At 47.6% G+C, this 17063-nt stretch overlaps 1 protein-coding gene and 1 long non-coding RNA gene across 4 annotated transcripts in view; one reads left to right on the top strand and one right to left on the bottom strand.

Moving 5' to 3' along the window:
- The window catches only part of LOC138991270 (uncharacterized), a 20032-nt gene extending 12083 nt beyond the window's left edge, over positions 1–7949 (bottom strand). For both annotated transcript variants that reach the window (XR_011467280.1, XR_011467281.1), the window contains exon 1: positions 7777–7949. This is a non-coding gene — a long non-coding RNA (uncharacterized lncRNA). The remainder of the gene's footprint in view (positions 1–7776) is intronic.
- GPR157 (G protein-coupled receptor 157) overlaps positions 6290–17063 on the top strand; it is a 24870-nt gene continuing 14096 nt past the window's right edge. Inside the window, exon 1 of one of the 2 annotated variants that reach the window (XM_070385180.1) lies at positions 6290–7014. In XM_070385180.1, coding sequence (XP_070241281.1) covers positions 6632–7014 — 383 coding nt within the window. In that variant the 5' untranslated portion in view covers positions 6290–6631. The remainder of the gene's footprint in view (positions 7015–17063) is intronic. The other variant, XM_005892703.2, reaches the window with a different exon arrangement.

Below are 17063 nucleotides of genomic sequence, written 5' to 3'. Positions count from 1 at the left end.
GAGATCACATTGGCAACATCTGCTGAATCATGGAAAAAGCAAGAGAGTTCCAGAAAAACATCTATTTCTGCTTTATTGACTATGCCAAAGCCTTTGACTATGTGGATCACAATCAACTGGAAAATTCTTCAAGAGATGGGAATACCAGACCACCTGCCCTGCCTCTTAAGAAACCTATATGCAGGTCAGGAAGCAACAGTTAGAACTGGACATGGAACAACAGACTGGTTCCAAAGAGGAAAAGGAGTACGTCAAGGCTGTATATTGTTACCCTACTTATTTAACTTATATGCAGAGTACATCATGAGAAACGCTGGGCTGGAAGAAGCACAAGCTGGAGTCAAGATTGCTGGCAGAAATATAAAAAACCTCAGCTATGCAGATGACACCACCCTTATGGCAGAAAGTGAAGAGGAACTAAAAAGCCTCTTGATGAAGGTGAAAGAGGAGAGTGAAAAAGTTGGCTTAAAGCTCAACATTCAGTAAACTAAGATCATAGCATCTGGTCCCATCACTTCATGGGAAATGGATGGGGAAACAGTGGAAACAGTGGCTGACTTTATTTTGGGGAGCTCCAAAATCACTGCAGATGGTGATTGCAGCCATGAAATTAAAAGACGCTTACTCCTTGGAAGGAAAGTTATGACTAACCTAGATAGCATATTCAAAAGCAGAGACACTACTTTGCCAACAAAGGTCCGTCTAGTCAAGGCTATGGTTTTTCCAGTGGTCATGTATGGATGTGAGAGTTGGACTGTGAAGAAAGCTGAGCGCCAAAGAATTGATGCTTTTGAACTGTGGTATTGGAGAAGACTCTTGAGAGTCCCTTGGACTGCAAGGAGATCCAACCAGTCCATCCTAAAGGAGATCAGTCCTGGGTGTTCATTGGAAGGACTGATGCTGAAGCTGAAACTCCAGTACTTTGGTCACCTCATGCGAAGAGTTGACTCATTGGAAAACCCTGATGCTGGGAGGGATTGGGGGCAAGAGAAGGGGACGACAGAGGATGAGATGGCTGGATGGCATCACTGACTCGATGGACATGAGTTTGAGTGAACTCTGGGAGTTGGTGATGGACAGGGAGGCCTGGCATGCTGTGATTCATGGGGTCACAAAGAGTCGGACACAAGTGAGTGATTGAACTGAACTGAACTGATATATAAAATAGGTAACTAACAAGGACCTACTGTATAGCACAGAAAGTGAAAGTCATAGTCGCTCAGTCATGTCCGACTCTGCGACCTCATGGACTGTAGCCCACCAGGCTCCTCTGTCCATGGGATTTTCCAGGCAAGAATATTGGAGTGGGTTGCCCTTCCCTTCTCCAGGGGATCTTCCTGACCCAGGGATCAAACCTGAGTCTCCTGTACTGCAGGCAGATTCTTTACCATCTGAGCCTATTCTCGATATCTTAACAATAAACTGTAGTGGAAGAGAATGTAAATAAAGAATATATATGTGTATGTGAATCACTTTGCAGTACACCTTAAACTAACACAACATTGTAAATCAACTCTATTTCAATTAAAAATTTAAAAACACGTTAAAAAATAGAAGACACAAAAAGGATCATAGGGTGTGATTCCACTTATATAAAGTTCAGGGAGGTCCCTGAAGGTTCAACACTTTCACTGCTTAGGGCCTGTGTTCAACCCCTGGACAGAGAACTGAGATTCCACAAGCCACATGGTGTGGCCAAAAAAAAAAAAATTAGATGACAGGCAAACTATACTATGTTTAGGGACGTACACGTGAACAGTTTTTAAAAAGCAAGAAAATGACCAAGGAGGAAGAAGTAGGCCTGGGAGGAAGTTTCTGGTGTGCTGATAATGTATTTCTTGGTGGGTATTTGCTTTATAATTATTTATCAGATTGTATATCTGTGTTGTAACTGCTTGTCAGTATGCATAGTTCATAACACAATGTTTTTAAAAGTTAGATGCAAAAAAGATAATCTATCCAAATGATAATCTCCTTTTACGAGTTACTTGCAAAATCAAATCTAATGTAAACTGAAAACTATAAAACATCATTGACGGAAATTAAAGATGACCTAAATAAAAGGAAAGACGTCCCCTGGTCATAGATAAGAACATTTAATATTATTAAGACAGCATCAGTCCCCCGAAATTTTCATACAGATTCAATGCAATCCCTATTTTTTTTCCAGAAATGGAAAAGCTAATTCTCAAATTGATACTGAATTGCAAGGGACACCAAAGAGCTAAAATAATAGTGAAAAGGAAAACACTGTGGCAGGACTCACACTTCCTCATTTCAAAACTTACTGCAAAGCTACAGTAACCAATGCTGTGTTACACTGGGAAGAAGAGAGCATAGGTGTAAATCTTTCTGAACTTGGATTAGGCACTGGCTTCTTAAATATGACACCAAAGATGGTAAACCAAAAGCATAACAGCCAGAGGGAGAAAAAAGAGGTAAACTGGACATTGTCAAAATAAAAACTTTTGCATTTCCTTGTATACTATCAAGAGATTGAAAAGACAACCCACAGAATGGGAGAAAATTTTTGTAAATCATGTATCTGATAGGTCTAATATCCAGAACATATAAAGAACTCTTACCACTCAATAACAAAAATACAACTTATTTAAAAAATAGGCAAGGGATTTGAACAGACATTTCCCCAAAGAGGAAATGCAGGTGGTCAATAAGCATAGGAAAAGATGCTCCATATAATTATTAATTAGAGAAATGTAAATCAAAACTCTGGGAGATGGTGAGGGACAGGGAGGCCTGGCGTGCTGCAGTCCATGGGGTCACAAAGAGTTGAACACTGAGCAACAACAAATCAAAATCACAATGAAACACCAACCATTCTAGGATGGCTAGAATCAAAGAGTTAGGAGACTGTGGAGAAATTAGAGCCTTCATACATTGCTACTGCTGCTGTTAAGTCACTTCAGTCGTGTCCAACTCTGTGCGACCCCATAGACGGAAGCCCACCAGGCTCCCCCATCCCTGGGATTCTCCAGGCAAGAACACTGGAGTGGGTTGCCATTTCCTTCTCCAATGCATGAAAGTGAAAAGTGAAAGTGAAGTCGCTCAGTCGTGTCCGACTCTTCGAGACCCCACGGACTGCAGCCTACCAGCCTCCTCCATCCATGGGATTTCCCAGGCAAGAGTACTGGAGTGGGGTGCCATTGCCTTCTCCTCATACATTGCTGCAGGAATATAAAATGGTGCCACTTTGGGGAAAAGTCTAATAGTTCCTCAAAAAGTTAAAAAGGTAGTAACCATATGACCCAGAGAAGACAGAGGAACCAGAGACCAAATTGTCAACATCTGTTGGATCATAGAGAAAGCAAAAGAATTCCAGAAAAATATCTACTTTTGCTTCATTGACTACACTGAAGCCTTTGACTATGTGGATCACAACAAACTGTGCAAAATTCTTCAAGAGATGAGACTTTACCTTAGGAAAGACCAGCTTACCTGCCTCCTGAGAAATTTGTATGCAGGTCAAGAAGCAACAGTTAGAACCGGACATGGAACAACAGACTGGTTTCAAATTGGGAGAGGAGTATGTCGGGGCTGTATATTGTCACCCTGCTTATTTAACTTATATGCAGAGTACATCATACGAAATGCCAGATTGGATGAAACACAAGCTGGAATCAAGATTGCCGGGAGAAATATCAATAACCTCAGATATGCAGATGACACCACCCTTATGGCAGAAAGTGAAGAGGAACTGAAGAGCCTCTTGATGAAAGTGAAATAGGAGAGTGAAAAAGCTGGCTTAAAACTCAACATTCAAAAAGCAAAGATCATGGCATCTGGTCCCATCACTTCATGGCAAATAGATGGAGAAACAATAGAAACAATGAGAGACTTATTCTCTTGGGCTCCAAAATCATGGCAGATAGTGACTGCAGCCATGAAATTAAAATACGCTTGCTCCTGGGAAGAAAAGCTATGACCAACCTAGGCAGCATATTAAAAAGAAGAGACATTACTGTGCCAACAAAGGTCTATCTAGTCAAAGCTATGGTTTTTCCAGTAGTCATGTATGAATGGAAGAGTTGGACTAGGATGCTTTTGAACTGTGGTGTTGGACTCTTGAAATTTCCTTGGACTGCAAGGAGATCAAACCAGTCAATCCTAAAGGAAATCAACCCTGAGTACGCATTGGAAGGACTGATGCTAAAGCTGAAGCTCCAATACCTTGGCCACCTGATTCAAAGAACTGACTCATTGGAAAAGACCCTGATGCTGGGAAAGATTGAAGGCAGGAGAAGGGAATGACAGAGGATGAGATGGTTGGATGGTATCACCGACTTGATGGACATAAGTTTGAGCAAGCTCCGGTAGTTGGTGATGGACAGGGAAGCCTGGTGTGCTGAAGTCCATGGGGTCACAAAGAGTCAGATGCAACTGATCTGTACTGAATTGAACTGAAATGACCCAGGAATTCCACTCCTGGGTATATACCCAAAAAACTGAAAATAAACGTTCACACACAAACTTGTAAATAAATGTTGACAGCAGCATTGTTTATAATAGCCGATTGATAAAATGGAAAAACAAATAAGGGACATCCATACAATGGAATATTATTCAGCCATAAATGAAATACTGATATATGCCACAATGTGGATGAATCTTGAAAATAAGCTAAGTGAAAGAAGCCAGTCACAAAAAACCACCTACTATTTGATTCCATCTCTGTGAAATGTCCAGAATAGGCAAACCCATAGACACAGAAGGTGGATTAATAGTTGCCAGGAGCTGGGGAGAGCGAGAAAACGGGGAGTGACTACTGTTATAAAACACAGTTCCATTGAGTAAGTGGTAAAGATCTTCCTGGCTTTATTCACTCATGAATCATGTAGCAGCCCGTCTAGCAAACAGAAAGGAGCTCTGAAGAACCGGACAAAATAGAAGACTTTTACAGGCAGAAAGAGGTGGGACAAGGAAATTAGTCAGCAAAGAGCTGATTATGTCAGCTGAGGTGGCCTTCCTTTGGGGGATTGCAGGGGTCTATCAATGAATTACTTCACTACTGCAGAGCAGGAAATTCCAGACTGACTGATTAAGACTGCATTCCTATAATACAATTATGTAAAGTTTAAAAAAAAAAAAAAAAAGACTGCATTCCTAGAAGAGGTTGAAACCACAGTCAGGTTAGGTATGAAGTCCTGTTTTTGTCCCTTGAGCTTAGCATGTGATCCCATTTGGGACTTCTTACCTCTCTTTTGACCCTGTGGGATATGCTCAGTCGTGTCTGACTCTCTGCAGCCCTATGGACTGCAGCTGGCCAGGCTCCCCTGTCCATCAAGTTTCTCAGGCAAGAGTACTGAAGTGGGTTGCCATTTCCTTCTCCAGGGATCTTCCCTACCCAGGGATCAAACCTGCATCTCCTGTATCTCCTGCACTGCAGGTGGATTCTTTACCTGCTGAACCATCGGTGTTTCTTTTTGAGGTGATGAAAATGTTGTGGAATTTGACAGGGAGGATGCTTGCACAAACTTGTGTATACACTATAAATCACTGTACATGTGTTTAGGTGTCAAGTTGTGACTGCGTGGACTATAGTCCGCCAAGCTGCTCTGTCCATGGTATTCTCCAGGCAAGAATACTGGAGTGGTTGCCATTTCCTTCTCCAGGGGCTCCTTCCAGCCCACGGATTGAACCTGCCTCTCCTGCATTGGCAAGTGGGTTCTTTTAACACTGAGCCACCAGGCAAGCCAACTGTACGCTTACAAGGGCCAATTTTATGGTACACGAATGGTACCCCAATTTTTTAATGGAATTTTCAGGGAAAAAAACACTAATAAATTAGAAATTGTTTCCTTTCTGTAAGACTTCACCCACTAAACTTAATTAAAAAAAAAAACCATATCAGTGATCGTGCTCATTGTAAGAAAAATTGGAAGCATTCCCCTCGGGAACCACCACCCCCTTCCAAACTCCCACCTCTGTTATCATTGCTTAAAGAACGAATCACTTCGAGTGTTGCTTTTGTTACCAGTGGAAAGAATGCCTCCACCCCTCCCTCCAGCATACCACTGCCCCCTCACCAACCCCCCTCCCCCGTACACAGGCTGGCAGTAAAAAAAGGAAGGAAATATTAGCCCTAAAAAAATTGCCGATACATCCCTCCCCAGGACGTCCCGCAGACCTGAGTGCGACCTGCAGGACGGATCATGCAGGGTACCATGAGTGTGGTGTGAGCAGAGCGGCGGGGACTTGGGGAGCGTGCCGCGGAGCTGTTGGGCAGCCTTAGGGGCACGCGCGCCGGGGCCAGGGTGGGGCTCGTGAGACAGTCTAGGCGCCGACGCGGGTCCGCCGTCCGGACTTGGGGGCCATGGGGCGGGGCTTGAGGACGAAGGGGTGTGGCGTCAGGACGGGGGCGGGGCGCACCCGCTGTCTGGACGTGGGGGCTAAGGAGCGGAGCGTGGAGGGCGGGGGGGCGTGGTAGGGGAGGGGCGTGGCCTGGGGCAGGGGCGGGGCGTGGGCCGCGGGCCCCGAGGGCTCTGGAGGGCTGGACGCGGGCGGGGCGGGTTCTGGGACGCTAGCAGCTCGCGGGTCTGTGCCCAGACAGCTGCGGCGGCGGCGGCGGCGGCCACACGCGGATCCCCGATCCCAACCCTCTCCGCGCTGGGCCATGCCACTTCCCGTGCCGCCCACCGAGCTGGTGCCGTCGGAGCGCGCCGTGGTGCTTCTGTCGTGCGTGCTCTCCGCGCTGGGGTCGGGCCTGCTGATGGCCACGCACGCCCTGTGGCCCGACCTGCGCAGCCAGGCGCGGCGCCTGCTGCTCTTCCTGTCTCTGGCCGACCTGCTCTCCGCCGCCTCTTACTTCTACGGGGTCCTACAGGACTTCAAGGACTCCTCGTGGGACTGCGTGCTGCAGGGCGCGCTCTCCACTTTCGCCAACACCAGCTCCTTCTTCTGGACGGTGGCCATAGCCCTCTACCTGTATCTCAGCATCGTGCGCACGGCGCATGGGTCCGAGACTGGCCGCCTGCTCTGGGCTTTCCATGTTATCAGGTGGGTGACGGCGACGCCGCTTTCCTTCAGGTTCCCTGATCCCTGCCCGGATCCTGTGTGCTGTCCCTGTGGCCCTTGCCACTCTCAGGGCCACGCGTCTTGGTCGGACCTTTGGCCGGTCTCCCAGCCGGCAGTGTCTGCTCATGTCCCGGGATAGCCCTGGGCCAGCGGAATGATGGTCTTGATGAACTAGTTCTGTATATTGCCGCAGGGGTCGTCCCTTTGAGGTGGCCCCAGCTCGAAGCTCCCAGGGAGGTGGGCGCCTCAGCGAAGGCCCTGGAGCGTGGGGGACTAGAGCTCACCCTCAGAGCCAGACCCTAATAACTTGGAAGCACCTGGAGAACTGGTGAGGCCACTCTGGACCTTTGGCCACCTGTTTCACTGCCTTCTGGCCATTCTGCTGCCCTTGGGCATAGGGACAGGCACCTGAGAGATGAGTTAGGTGCCCCAGGATGGAAAAGTACATGTAATTCATCTGGCCACTCTCAGGCTGCCCTTCACCCAACCCTCTGCCTCAACGCTAAAATTTAGGAAGGACAGTCTTGTTTATTTTATCTTTACTCATCTCTAAACCTCAGGCACCAATGTCTTGTTATCTATGTTCTAAATAATCTTTCTTTCCAGAGTTCAGCAGCTCTGAAATTGAGGTCAGAGGCAGAGGCTGGTCTGGAAGACAGCTGCCAGCTGCCTGGAGTCTCTGGGTAGCGAGAACCAAGGCCTTGTCCTGCCCTGGCATTGTAGTGTCTCATCCAGGTAACTCACCTGTGAACCAAGGTTGGCCCCTTCCCAGTGTAATCTCAGGATGCAAACATCTGGTGAGGTCCTGTGCTGAACCCAAGGCAGGAATTTTATAGAGCTTCTTTCCTCTTCTCCCTCCTCCAAATAAGAGCACCAAATGCTGCCCTAATTATAGGTCCTCTCTGTTAAATACTTGAGTTCTTTCCAAGGGACAGAGGATGGTCAGCACTTTTGTAGAGACAAGTCACCTGGGTGTCACAACAGTAAGGTCACAAGCCTGCAAGAGTCACTTGACCTCAAGGTCTCACGGCTGTTGGAGGGAGGCCAGCTGGTCCCTGGGAAATTAAATGGTCTGCTTCTCAGCTGTTCAAGTCAAAATGTTTGCAGTGAGCCATTCAGACAGGGTCAGGTGCTACAGAGACCCACAGAGAAGGGGCAGCCTTTCCTTTCTCTCTGTCCCACTGGATCTCTGCATCCATTTCTGGGACCCTGTTCTTGGGAGCCTGGTTGGGTGTGGGCAGCGTAAAGCTCATGTGTACCTGGGAAGGAGCCCAAGACTTCCTTTGCAAGGTTCTCTTCTCTTTCCCCCCCTCTTTTGAAAAGTACTGAATGCAATGTATTTTTTAAGTGATAAAGAGAACCTGTGCAGCTTCTATAGAAAAGACATTTCCCAAGAACCTTTCTTTTCACTTCTAGGGACGTTTTCTGTGATGCTTAGGGAAAGCCTTCTAAGAAAGCCCGTGTGTCCTTCTCTGGCTGTAAGGAACCAGATGGTTCCTCTTGTCTGTTGTATGTGATCCACCTACTTTATATATATATGGCTACATCGGGTCTAAAGTTGCAGCGCACAGGCTCAATAGTTGTGGTAATTTAGTTACCTCACCAGGGTTCAAACCCAAGTCTCCTGCATTGGAAGACAGATTCTTAACTACTGGACCACCAGAGATGTCCCTATCCACTTGCTTCTTAAAAGAAAAAAGACATTTTTCCTGTCAAAGGGACTTTGACAATTTTTTCTCTTCCAGAAATTAGCACTCCCTTTGCTAGTCTAAAACTTGGTAAAAACCTGTCCAGCAGGTTCATATATTGACCTGGATCCTCCCAGATGATATTGCTAAGGATTCTTCATTGTCTTTCTTTGAAGGATTAGTTTATGGCTGCTGAATGACCTCTTCAGTTCAGTTCAGTTCAGTCACTCAGTCATGTCCAACTCTTTGCAACCCATGGACTGCAGCATGCCAGGCTTCTTTGTCCATCACCAACTCCCGGAGCTCACTCAAACTCATGTCCATGGAGTCAGTGATGCCATCCAACCATCTCATCCTCTGTCGTCCCCTCTCCTCCTGCCTTCAATCTTTCCCAGCATCAGGGTATTTTCCAGTGAGTTAGTTCTTAGCCTCAGGTGGCCAAAGTATTGGAATTTCAGCTTCAGCATCAGTCCTTCCAGTGAATATTCAGGACTGATTTCCTTTAGGATGGACTGGTTTGATCTCCTTGCTGTCCAAGGGACTCTTTAGAGTCTTCTCCAGTACCACACTTCAAAAGCATCAATTCTTTGGCGCTCAGCTTTCTTTATAGTCCAACTCTCCCATCCATACATGACTACTTGAAAAACCATATCTTTGATTATATGGACCTTTGTAGGCAAAGTAATGTCTCTGCTTTTTAATATGCTGCCCAGGTTAGTCATAGCTTTTTTTCCCAGGAGCAAGCGTATTTTAATTTCATGGCTGCAGTCACTATCTGCCGTGATTTTGGAACCCAATAAAATAAAGTCTGTCACTGTTTCCATTGTTTCTCCATCTATTTGTCATGAAGTGATGGGACCGGATGCCATGATCTTTGTTTTTTGAATGCTGAGTTTTAAGCCAGCTTTTTTACTCTCCTATTTCACTTTCATCAAGAGGCTCTTCAGTTCCTCTTCGCTTTCTGCCATAAAGGTGGTGTCATCTGCATATCTGAGGTTATTGATATTTCTCCCGGCAATCTTGATTCCAGCTTGTGCTTCATCCAGTCTGGCATTTTGTATGATGTACTCTGCATATAAGTTAAATAAGCAGGGTGACAATATACAGCCTTGACGCACTCCTCTCCCAGTCTGTTGTTCCATGTCCAGTTCTAACTGTTGCTTCTTGACCTGCACACAGATTTCTCAGCAGGCAGGTAAGGTGGTCTGGCATTCCCATCTCTTGAAGAATTTTGCACAGTTTGTTGTGATCCACATAGTCAAAGGCTTCAGTGTAGCCAATGAAGCAGAAGTAGATATTTTTCTGGAATTCTCTTGCTTTTTCGATGATCCAGTGTATGTTGGCAATTTGATTTCTGGTTCTTCTGTGTTTTCTAAATCCAGCTTGAACATCTGGAAGTTCTTGGTTCACATACTGTTGAAGCCTCACTTGGAGAATTTTGAGCATTGCTTTGCTAGTGTGTGAGATGAGTACAATTGTGTGGTAGTTTAAAGAGTCTTTGGCGTTGCCTTTCTTTGGGATTGGAATGAACACTGACCTTTTCCAGTTCTGTTGCCACTGCTGAGTTTTCCAAATTTGCTGGCATATTGAGTGCAGCACTTTCACAGCATCATCTTTAGGATTTGAAATAGCTCAACAGGAATTCCATTACCTCCACTAGCAAGGACCTCTTGGCAGTGGGAAGTCTCATCTTCAGACTCAGGCTACACAGTGACCCAGTCATTAACCATGTCAAATGACTGGAAATCAGTACTCTTCTTCAGACCTTCCAGTCTCCAAAAATATTTTAAAATATGAATACACAAAAGGTCAATCTCTATTCTCTAAAGAGTTCTTATGAGTTGATTTTTTTTTAAAGAAAACTGACAAATATCTTCAGAAATGGACAGAGGACATTCTGACAAAGTAGTAAAAGCATGAATACTCAAACAAGCAATAGCAAAGAAGTACCATTTTCTCTTTAAATTAGAAGGGAAAAAGTAGTAAGGCAGGATATTAATGTGATATGCAGATGACACTGGTGTTTTCCTAATTATTTTTGGCCATGTAAATTGGAATAATCCATGTAGAAAGTATTTGGTTCATACCTCTTGATCCCAGAAATCCTATTATAGGGATCTAGTCTAAGGAGATCAACCAAATGACATGCAAAGCTGGATGTACAAAGGAGTTTGCATGGCACTGTTAGCCAGTGATGACAATATGAATGTCCAAAAAATAGGGGATCAGTAAGTTATAGGCTATAACCTACCTGGAAGTGTTATGCTGCCATTAAATACTGGCCATGAAGTCTACAAGTAATATATATATTTTTAAGTAGTAGGACATGATAAGTAGGAAAAGCCATCTATAGAGCTGAATGCAGCCATACACCGCAGGAGGCTGGAGAGACTAGTACCCATGAAGTCCCTGCATGCCCCCTGGGGCTCTATCATAATGCCTGACATAGTTTCCTTTACTGAAAGACTTAAAAAAAAATCTCATTGGGGAAGGAGGGCAGCTTAGACTTTATCCTCAGAGGTCAGGCTCCTGAGGTCTTGCAAAGTGCTGTCTTGATTCCTTAGCGCCTTGATCCTCCATAACCCAGGGGACTCACCCAGGGTTGATCACCCTCCAGCCACAGCTGATGAGACTTGCCTGAGCCACAGAGCTGTGAGCAGGAGGCTCCGAGTTAGAACTTCAAGGTCAGTGCCCCTTTAGGATTCCGTCTTGTCTCTTGGCCTTGACAATAATTTTTTAAACTGAGAGGTAATTCGGCAGTCATTTATTTTTAGCATTCTGGATTTCCCCCACTATTAATGTGCAATTAAATACATTAGCTTTATTTATCTTTTCCATTAATTTTTTTCTGGAATCATTTAAGAATAAGTTGCAGACCTGATGCCCCCTGCTCCTAATCCTTCAGGGTGTATTTCCAAAAGGCAAGGGCAGTCTCTTGCATGACCATGTTGTTAGTGTTGTTCAGTCGATAAGTCATGTCCGACTCTTTGCGACCCCATGGACTGTAGCCCACCAGGCTCCTCTGTTTGGAGTTTCCCAAGCAAGAATAATGGAGCGGGTTGCCATTTCCTTCTCCAGGGAACCTTCCCAACCCAGGCATTGAATCCACATCTCCTGCATTGGCAGGCAGATTCTTTACCACTGAGACACTTGGGACTAGTACAGGCACCCTATTTTGTAGGATATCTCTCTCATCCAGGTTACCTGATGCTTCCTGGTGAGTGGAATTGTTGCAGAAAGGGGGACCCCCTTTAGGGCCCAAGAGTGGATGCTTGTCTAACATCTGGAAATGAATTGTCCAAAGAGGCACACGTGCTGACAAAGCAAGAGACTTTGTTGGGAAGGGGTGTCCACAGGGAAAGCAGTAGGTAAAGGAACCCAGGAGGACTGCTCTGCCACGTGGCTTGCAGCCTTGGGTTTTATGATGAGGTAATTCATTTCCAGGTAGTCTCTGGCCAATTGCTGTGACTCAAGGCCCTTCCTGGTGGTGTGAGTATTGCTCGGCCAAGATGGATTCCAGTGAGGAGGATTATGGGAGGATATATGGACTGGAGTCTCCTGTCTCCTTTTGACCTTTCCCAAATTCTTCTGGTTGGTGGTGGCTTGTTAGTTCTGTGTCCCCTACCAGAATCACCTGGTGAAAAATGACTCATGCAGATGGTTACTGGGGTGGGTGGGTTCAGTCAGTGTGTCCCTGAACAGATTCAGAATCGGCACTTTGGGCTGAAATCTCACAGAAACCGGTTCTCGCTTGCTACCTGGGGGTGGCTGGCAACTGTGACTTGTACGTTTCCTGGTGATGTTCACTTTGATCACTTGGTCGAGGTGTTATCTACCAGTCTCCACTGCAGTTACTCTTTTTCCTTTTGTAGTTAATAAGGATTTTGTCTAGATAAACCTCCTGGAAGTCTCAAGCTCTCCCTCAAGGGTTTCATATCCATTGATTCCTATAGCATTCCAAGGTGACTCTTCTGGTTGTTACTTCATTTTTAAGTGAAGTGAAAGTTGTTCAGTTGTGTCCAACTCTTTGCGACCCCATGGACTGTACAGTCCATGGAATTCTCTAGGCCAGAATACTGAAGTGGGTAACCTGTCCTTTCTCCAGTGGATCTTCCCAACCCAGGAATCGAACTGGGGTCTCCTGCATTGCAGGTGGATTCTTTACCAACTGAACTATCAGGGAAGCCAAGGTGTGAGAATGTTCCACGTTCAAGGGCAAGTCCTGCATCAGGTCCCTTCGTACTGTGTCTTAGCAGTGGCAGCGGCATCATACCGACACCACATGACTGATCGATTGACTGAAACATAGTTGACTTACAATGTTGTGTTAGTTTCAGACTCAGTTATATATTTATATTCTTTTCTAGGTTCATTTTCCTTATAGATTATTAGAAAATACTGAGTAGAGTTTCCTGTACTTTGTAGTAGGTCCTTGTTGTTTATCTATTTTATATATAATTGTGTGTATGTGTTAATCCCAAACACATAGGATCTTAAATTATCCACCCCCTCTCTCCCTTTGGTAACCATAAGTTTGTTTGTGGTCATGTTGTACATGCATGTGGATAAGCATCTGTGACCATCTGTTTGCAGTTCTCACCTATGAAAGTGCTGGGCAGCTCAGTGGCCACGGGTGGGGTCATTTCCCTTTTGATAACATAAGCCTGAAACCATCTCTCTCGCCCTGCAGAAAGCAATTTGCCTTTCAAAACAGCCCCTCTTCCCCCGCAAGGTGGGGTGGGCTCCTTCTGAACCAAGATGGCAGGGTCCTTAACTGTCTCCAACCTGCGTACCCCAGGGCCACCTGTTCCAGGCATCCACTGGTGTGTCCTGTGATTGCGGGGGGAGGTTGGGCCAGGGGTGCCACATCTCACCATGGGCCCGGGCCAAGCTGGCTGCCTGCAGCAGCCTTAGGATTTCTTTGGGCTCCACTGAAGTGGGAATAGATGTGGGCATGACCCCTGGCCCACGTGCCCACCCACCCTCTGGCAGTGGCTGGGAGTTCTGGAGGAAGAGAGAAATCTAGGGCACCGCAGAGTCACCATAAAACCCCCTGCTGTGGGGACGGGGAAGTTCCCGTGCAGAGAAAAGGTGAACCGTGGGCCCTGAAGGGGAGAGCCTGTGAGCTCTCTAAGCAGACACCGGCTTGCTCACCGAGGGCCCAGTGACAAGGCCCCAGGCGACCGTGCCTGAATGGGGATAGATGCAATGGCCGCGTGAACAGGACCCCACGCCAGGTGGTGCTCCCCAAAGTGACAAGAGCTGAACTGACTTTGTTTTCTGAGAGCCCTGCTACAGTGAGGTCTCTGCACTGCATTTGCATGTTCGTGGGGGCACCAGGGGCTGCCCCTCGACCCTGCTGGGGCACATGCAGATGCCGCAGGCCTTACCTGGGCCCAGGTGGGCAGAAAAGCATCCCTGTGTGCTACAGAGCGCTCCTTGACCCCCCAGAACCAGGACTGCAGAGCCCGGCTCTGGCAGGGAGTGTTTCGCCTCTGCAGCCAGGGCCACAGAGCAACCTCGTGGTGGCCTGGCCAGTGGCTGACGCCCTGAACTCCCACGTCCTGCCTCTCTGCCCAGCACTTCACACTAAGAGCCCATTGTCCGGGCAGAAACCTCCAGGCCTCCTCAGGCCTGGATTCCTTTCCCCAGGCCCTGCTCCCTGCAGCTGCCTCCCTCTGGGCCGGCTCTGTCCTTCTCCCAAGATCTTTCTAAATCGGCACATTGTTGCCTGGTGGTTTCGTCCTCAGAGCATCTCAGGGTCACGTTCACAGTCATGGCTTTCCGTAGGGCACAGGCACAGGGACCAGGCTCTGCTGTTTGGGGAGAAGACCCTCCTGTGGCCTCCCAGCAAGGGCCACCCATGTAGCAGAGATCTGTAGGAAGGGTGAGGTCTGGTGAGGGGCAAGTGCAGGAATCCACAGTGGACTGAGGAGATCTGGAGCCCGTGGGGCAGAGCGGGAAGGGTCTTTCCACCCCTGAGTCACCCCAGGCATTCCCCACCCTGACTGGTGGGACAGGTTTCAGAAGATCCCCAACTGGGCAAACTGGGAACTCTGAGGGAAATCCAGAGTGTTGCTCTTGTGGGCACCGGCCGCCTCTCGTGGGACTCTAACAAATGCCAGGGAATTCAGGTGTGGGAGGTAGCCTGCTCACTGCCCAGCTGATCCCGCGTTGGTTCAGCTTCTCACTGGGCAACCAAAGAACAAAGTGAATGCCGAGTTCCACAAGCCAAGCTCGTGTCCAGGCTGCAGGACTTTTGTCAGTTTACACCTCCCCCAAGCTTACTGAGGGCCCCCAGCTCTGCTGGTCTGGGTGTGATGAGAGGGGAGGTCCCCAGGGCTGGGCTGCGGTCCCCTGCCCCTGCATGTCTCTCCCCTACAGTTGGTAAGACAGCCTCTGCCTTAGTCTGCTCCAGCTGCCCTAACAAAGCCCACAGACTGGGTGGGGCACTTACTTAAACAACAGACATCCTTCCCTCCAGGTTCCAGAGGCTGGAAGTCTGAGATCCAGGTGTGGGCAGGGCCTCCCCTCCTGGCTTGCAGAGAGCCGTCTGCACCCCGTGTGCTCACATGGTCGTCCCTCAGTGAGTGTTTGCATCCAGATCTCTTCTTACAAAGCCATTTCTTGTTCAGTCTCTTAGTAGTGTCTGACTCTTTGTGACGCCCAGGAGTGCAGCATATCAGGCTTCCCTGTCCATCACCATCTCCCAGAACTTCCTCAAACTCATGTCCATTGTGTCAGGGATGTCCTCATCTCCTCCGGTCCTCAATCTTGCCCAGCATCAGGGTCTTTTCCAATGAGTTGGCTCTTCCCATCAGGTGGCCAAAGTATTGGAGCTTCAGCCCCCATCTCCTTCTACCCTCAATCTTGCCCTGCATCAGGGTCTTTTCAGTGAGAGGGCTCTTAATATCAGGTGGCCAAAGTATTGGAGCTTCAACATCAGTCCTTCCAAAGAATATTCAGGGTTGATTTCCTTTAGGATTGACTATTTTGATCTCCTTGCAGTCCAAGGGACTCTCGAGTCTTCTTGCATGGACACCTGTCCTATTGGATTAGGACGACCCAATGACTTCATTTTGACCTCATCACCTCTTTAAAGACCTTATCCCCAGATACAGTCCCATCCCAAGGTTCTAGGGGTTCAGACTTAAACACAGGAATCTGGGGGAGATGGGGAGACATACTCACCCCATAACTGCCTCTGAAGGGGGAGGTAGCCAGCTTGGAGTCTGGCCTTGGTTTCCAGGCAAACACAGGTGAGAGCTGGGGCTGGATGCCTCTGGGAGAAGCCCTTGGTGCCCTTCCAAGTAGGGGATTCTGCTCACAGATGGGCTTCTGTTGTTGTTCAGTTGCTCAGTCCTGTCTTTGCAACCCCATGGACTGCAGCACACCAGGTTTCCCTGTCCTTCACCATCTCCTGGAGTTTGCTCAAACTCATATCCATTGAGTCAGTGATGCCATCCAACCATCTCATCCTCTGCCATCCCTTTTTTTGGTGTAGTCTTCAGGCGCCTTCCATCTAAGTGACCCCAGCCCTGCTTCTCCTCGGCCTATATCACAGGTTTGGAGAGAAGGGGTCACCTGCGCTAACCATGTCCCTCCTCAGGCCTTTTCACAGCATCCCCTGCATGTGGTCACATGACTTCCTTCCCTTGGTGGGAGCGGGGAGGGGAGAAAGCTGCCAGTTCAGCCCCCTGCTTTGGGACTTGAGCAGCATGCCTGCCTTTTCTTTCCTCTGTCCACCTGATGGCTATTGCACTCACCGGCCCTCCTCAGAAGTCTTTCAGCACTCAAGGCCCAGTGCCTCCTCACATGCCTGCTCTGGTGCCAGCGTCACAGGCTCAGGTTTAGAATATGGGTCCCAGGTGTCCACATGGAGGCAGGACGGTTTGCTGGCCGCTCTCCATCACCCACATCTGAGCATCAGGGAGACCTCTCCGACCACGTGACCTTCTGGGCCACGATCAACTGCAACCCTTGGTCTGTTTCATGTGTGCTGTTGTTAAGCCATATCTTACTTCTTCTGGTTTTGTTTACTTTTTGATTGATGGTGTTTTTTTTTTACAGGGATAAAAAAGAAGGCTGTTACGTGGTATTGGGTAGGCCAAAAACTTCATTCGCATTTTTCTGTATCATCTTACAGAAAAACCCAACTGAATTTTTTGGCCAGCCCTATACTTGTCAGAAATTAGCAGTAGACATTTCTGGAAAGTGGCAATTAGGTCACACTTGTCTTTACAGAGTCCCTTCCAGGGTCGCATACCACCAACAGCTCAGGGTGATTGCTTGGCCAGAGAGCAACTTGGCTTATCTGAGGTTGCCAGCCTTTCACCTCGCTCT

The sequence above is a fragment of the Bos mutus genome, chromosome 16 (genome assembly GCF_027580195.1).
Source record: "Bos mutus isolate GX-2022 chromosome 16, NWIPB_WYAK_1.1, whole genome shotgun sequence".
Taxonomy (NCBI): Eukaryota; Metazoa; Chordata; class Mammalia; order Artiodactyla; family Bovidae; genus Bos; species Bos mutus.
This window is presented reverse-complemented; position numbering and strand designations above follow the sequence as displayed.